The following is a 2,523-nucleotide window of genomic DNA, read 5'->3' as shown; positions in this document are numbered from 1 at the left end:
TACGTGGGTGTGTGTGCGTGGTGCTGGTGCAGAAAGAGGCCATCAACGCGGGCGGCAGCAGCAGGTAACGAAGCTCTTTTTGGAGCAAGCTAGCTGCAAGTGTGGTATATACATATAGGTGAGTGAGAGTAGTGGCAGGGGTCAGAGAGCAATAAAACAGCAGCCGACAACATTCTGAGAAAACTTGACATCCGCGGAGCCTTGGGGGGCTCCTCCTCGTCCTCGAGCGGCGGAGGTAGTGGCGGTGGCGGCGGTGGTGGAGCAGGAGGTGGCGGAGGTGGAGGCGGTGGCGGTGCGGGAGCAGCAGCAGCAGCAGCATCGGCGGCGTCCAGCTCTTCTAAGATGGGCAACAATGCCACGAGCTCCAACAAAAAGGTCGACGCGGCCGAGAGTGTCAAAGAGTTCCTCGAGCAGGCCAAGGAGGAGTTCGAGGACAAGTGGAAGCGCAACCCGACCAACACGGCCAGCCTCGATGACTTTGAGCGCATCAAGACACTCGGCACCGGGAGCTTCGGCCGCGTCATGATAGTCCAGCACAAACCGACCAAGGAGTACTACGCCATGAAGATCCTCGACAAGCAAAAGGTTGTCAAGCTCAAGCAAGTTGAGCACACCCTCAACGAGAAGCGCATACTCCAAGCTATCAGTTTTCCCTTCCTCGTCTCGTTGCGCTTCCACTTCAAGGACAACTCGAACCTATACATGGTCCTCGAGTACGTGCCCGGTGGCGAGATGTTCAGCCACCTGCGCAAGGTCGGTCGCTTCTCCGAGCCAACCTCGCGCTTCTACGCCGCCCAGATAGTCCTTGCGTTCGAGTACCTGCACCACCTCGACCTCATCTACCGGGATCTCAAGCCCGAGAACCTGCTGATAGACTCGCAGGGCTACCTCAAGGTCACCGACTTTGGTTTCGCCAAGCGCGTCAAGGGCAGGACGTGGACGCTCTGTGGCACCCCCGAGTACCTCGCGCCCGAGATCATACTCAGCAAAGGCTACAACAAGGCAGTCGACTGGTGGGCCCTCGGGGTGCTCGTCTACGAGATGGCCGCTGGTTATCCGCCCTTCTTTGCCGACCAGCCCATACAGATCTACGAGAAGATCGTCAGCGGCAAGGTGCGCTTTCCCACCCACTTTGGCTCAGATCTGAAGGACCTGCTGCGGAGTCTACTCCAGGTCGATCTGACCAAGCGCTTCGGCAATCTCAAGGCCGGCGTCAACGACATCAAGGGTCACAAGTGGTTCTACACCACAGACTGGATAGCCGTCTTCCAGAAGCGAGTCGAGGCACCCTTTATACCAAGGTGCAAGGGCCCTGGGGACACCAGCAATTTCGACGATTACGAAGAAGAAGCGCTCCGAATTTCCTCGACTGAGAAGTGTGCCAAGGAATTCGCCGAATTTTGAAGGCTAGGACTACTTCTCGCCAATGGATATGTCAAACAGTCAACGTGGTCAACGACGAAGCCGTTAACCCCGACGTCGTCAGGCAGCTCTTCTAATAGAGCTGCTGCCCTTGAAGCAATGTCAACAACAGTAGCAGCAGCAGCAGCAGCATCAGCCGCTTGAGCAGCCAGCTTCGGTCAGCTGGTTGTCAACTGGTAGCTCTATATTGCTCCTGCTGCTCGAATATAATTTGATCATTACTGCTACTACTACCAGTACTATACTACAACTACCATCAGTCTCTACCTTGTCCTGAAATTGTCATCATCATCAGCAGCAGCAGCAGCAGCGGTATTAAAATACCACTACTACTTCTATGCTATGTAACTATTATATTACCAGTGAAAAAGTGAATAATGAGGAAGAAGATACAGAGGAGCCATGCTGCACTGATAATCATATCAGAAGTGTATCCCCCCCCCCAGCCTTCTGTATACCTTCATATACTTACTGCACACATCCCCAGTGACAGTAACATTAAGCATGCAGTGTCTTACAAGCAAGCTCAAGCTCTTGTGATGTCTTTGTCCGCTAATTTTATGGACTTTTTGGACTTTTATCCCCCCCCCCCCAGAGCTGGTGCCACTGCTGTGTTATATCCCTTCTATTAATAGGCTGCTGCTGTGCAATTCATTTATTGCCTACCTTCCACAGCCTCAGACTTTTATAGCCAGAGTCCCAGGAGTAAGGTTGATTTCTTAGATTAAGAAAAAAAAAAAAATAATAATGATAAATAATGTGCTGAGTGATTATGAAGGAGAAAGATAATGTATGCTGGTCAAAGTTTAAAGTGAAAAAGTGTGGTAATTCCTACAAACTTATTTTTAGCATTCTTGGTACCAATTAATAAGTACTTGCTCGTTGTTGAAGAAGAAGAACAAGAAGAAGAAGAGAAAATAATATGGAGCAACTTTTGTTGTCACCAAATATTATCGACAGTTATACATTATGTGAATTTTTGTTTTATTTTATTTTTTTAAGTTCTTAGGTTCGAAAGAGCCAGAAGGAAAAAGCTTTATCTTTTTTACTACATCCATGCAAATGCACCTACTGGATTTTGAGAATTATACAATTGGTATG

At 49.7% G+C, this 2,523-nt stretch overlaps 1 protein-coding gene across 1 annotated transcript; it reads left to right on the top strand.

Moving 5' to 3' along the window:
* The first annotated feature begins 265 nt into the window (after positions 1 to 265).
* On the top strand, positions 266 to 2,167 carry Pka-C1 (Protein kinase, cAMP-dependent, catalytic subunit 1). The gene has a single exon (XM_014359542.2). The coding sequence runs from the start codon at positions 343 to 345 to the stop codon at positions 1,402 to 1,404; it is 1,062 nt and encodes a 353-aa protein (XP_014215028.1). The 5' UTR covers positions 266 to 342; the 3' UTR covers positions 1,405 to 2,167.
* The last annotated feature ends 356 nt before the right edge of the window (positions 2,168 to 2,523 follow it).

The sequence above is a fragment of the Copidosoma floridanum genome, unplaced genomic scaffold (genome assembly GCF_036245765.1).
Source record: "Copidosoma floridanum isolate Cflo_tuat_1 unplaced genomic scaffold, Cflo_Japanese_pri ptg000025l, whole genome shotgun sequence".
Classification (NCBI taxonomy): domain Eukaryota; kingdom Metazoa; phylum Arthropoda; class Insecta; order Hymenoptera; family Encyrtidae; genus Copidosoma; species Copidosoma floridanum.
The sequence above is the reverse complement of the archived record's forward strand: the minus strand, read 5'-3'. Positions and strand labels throughout refer to the sequence as shown.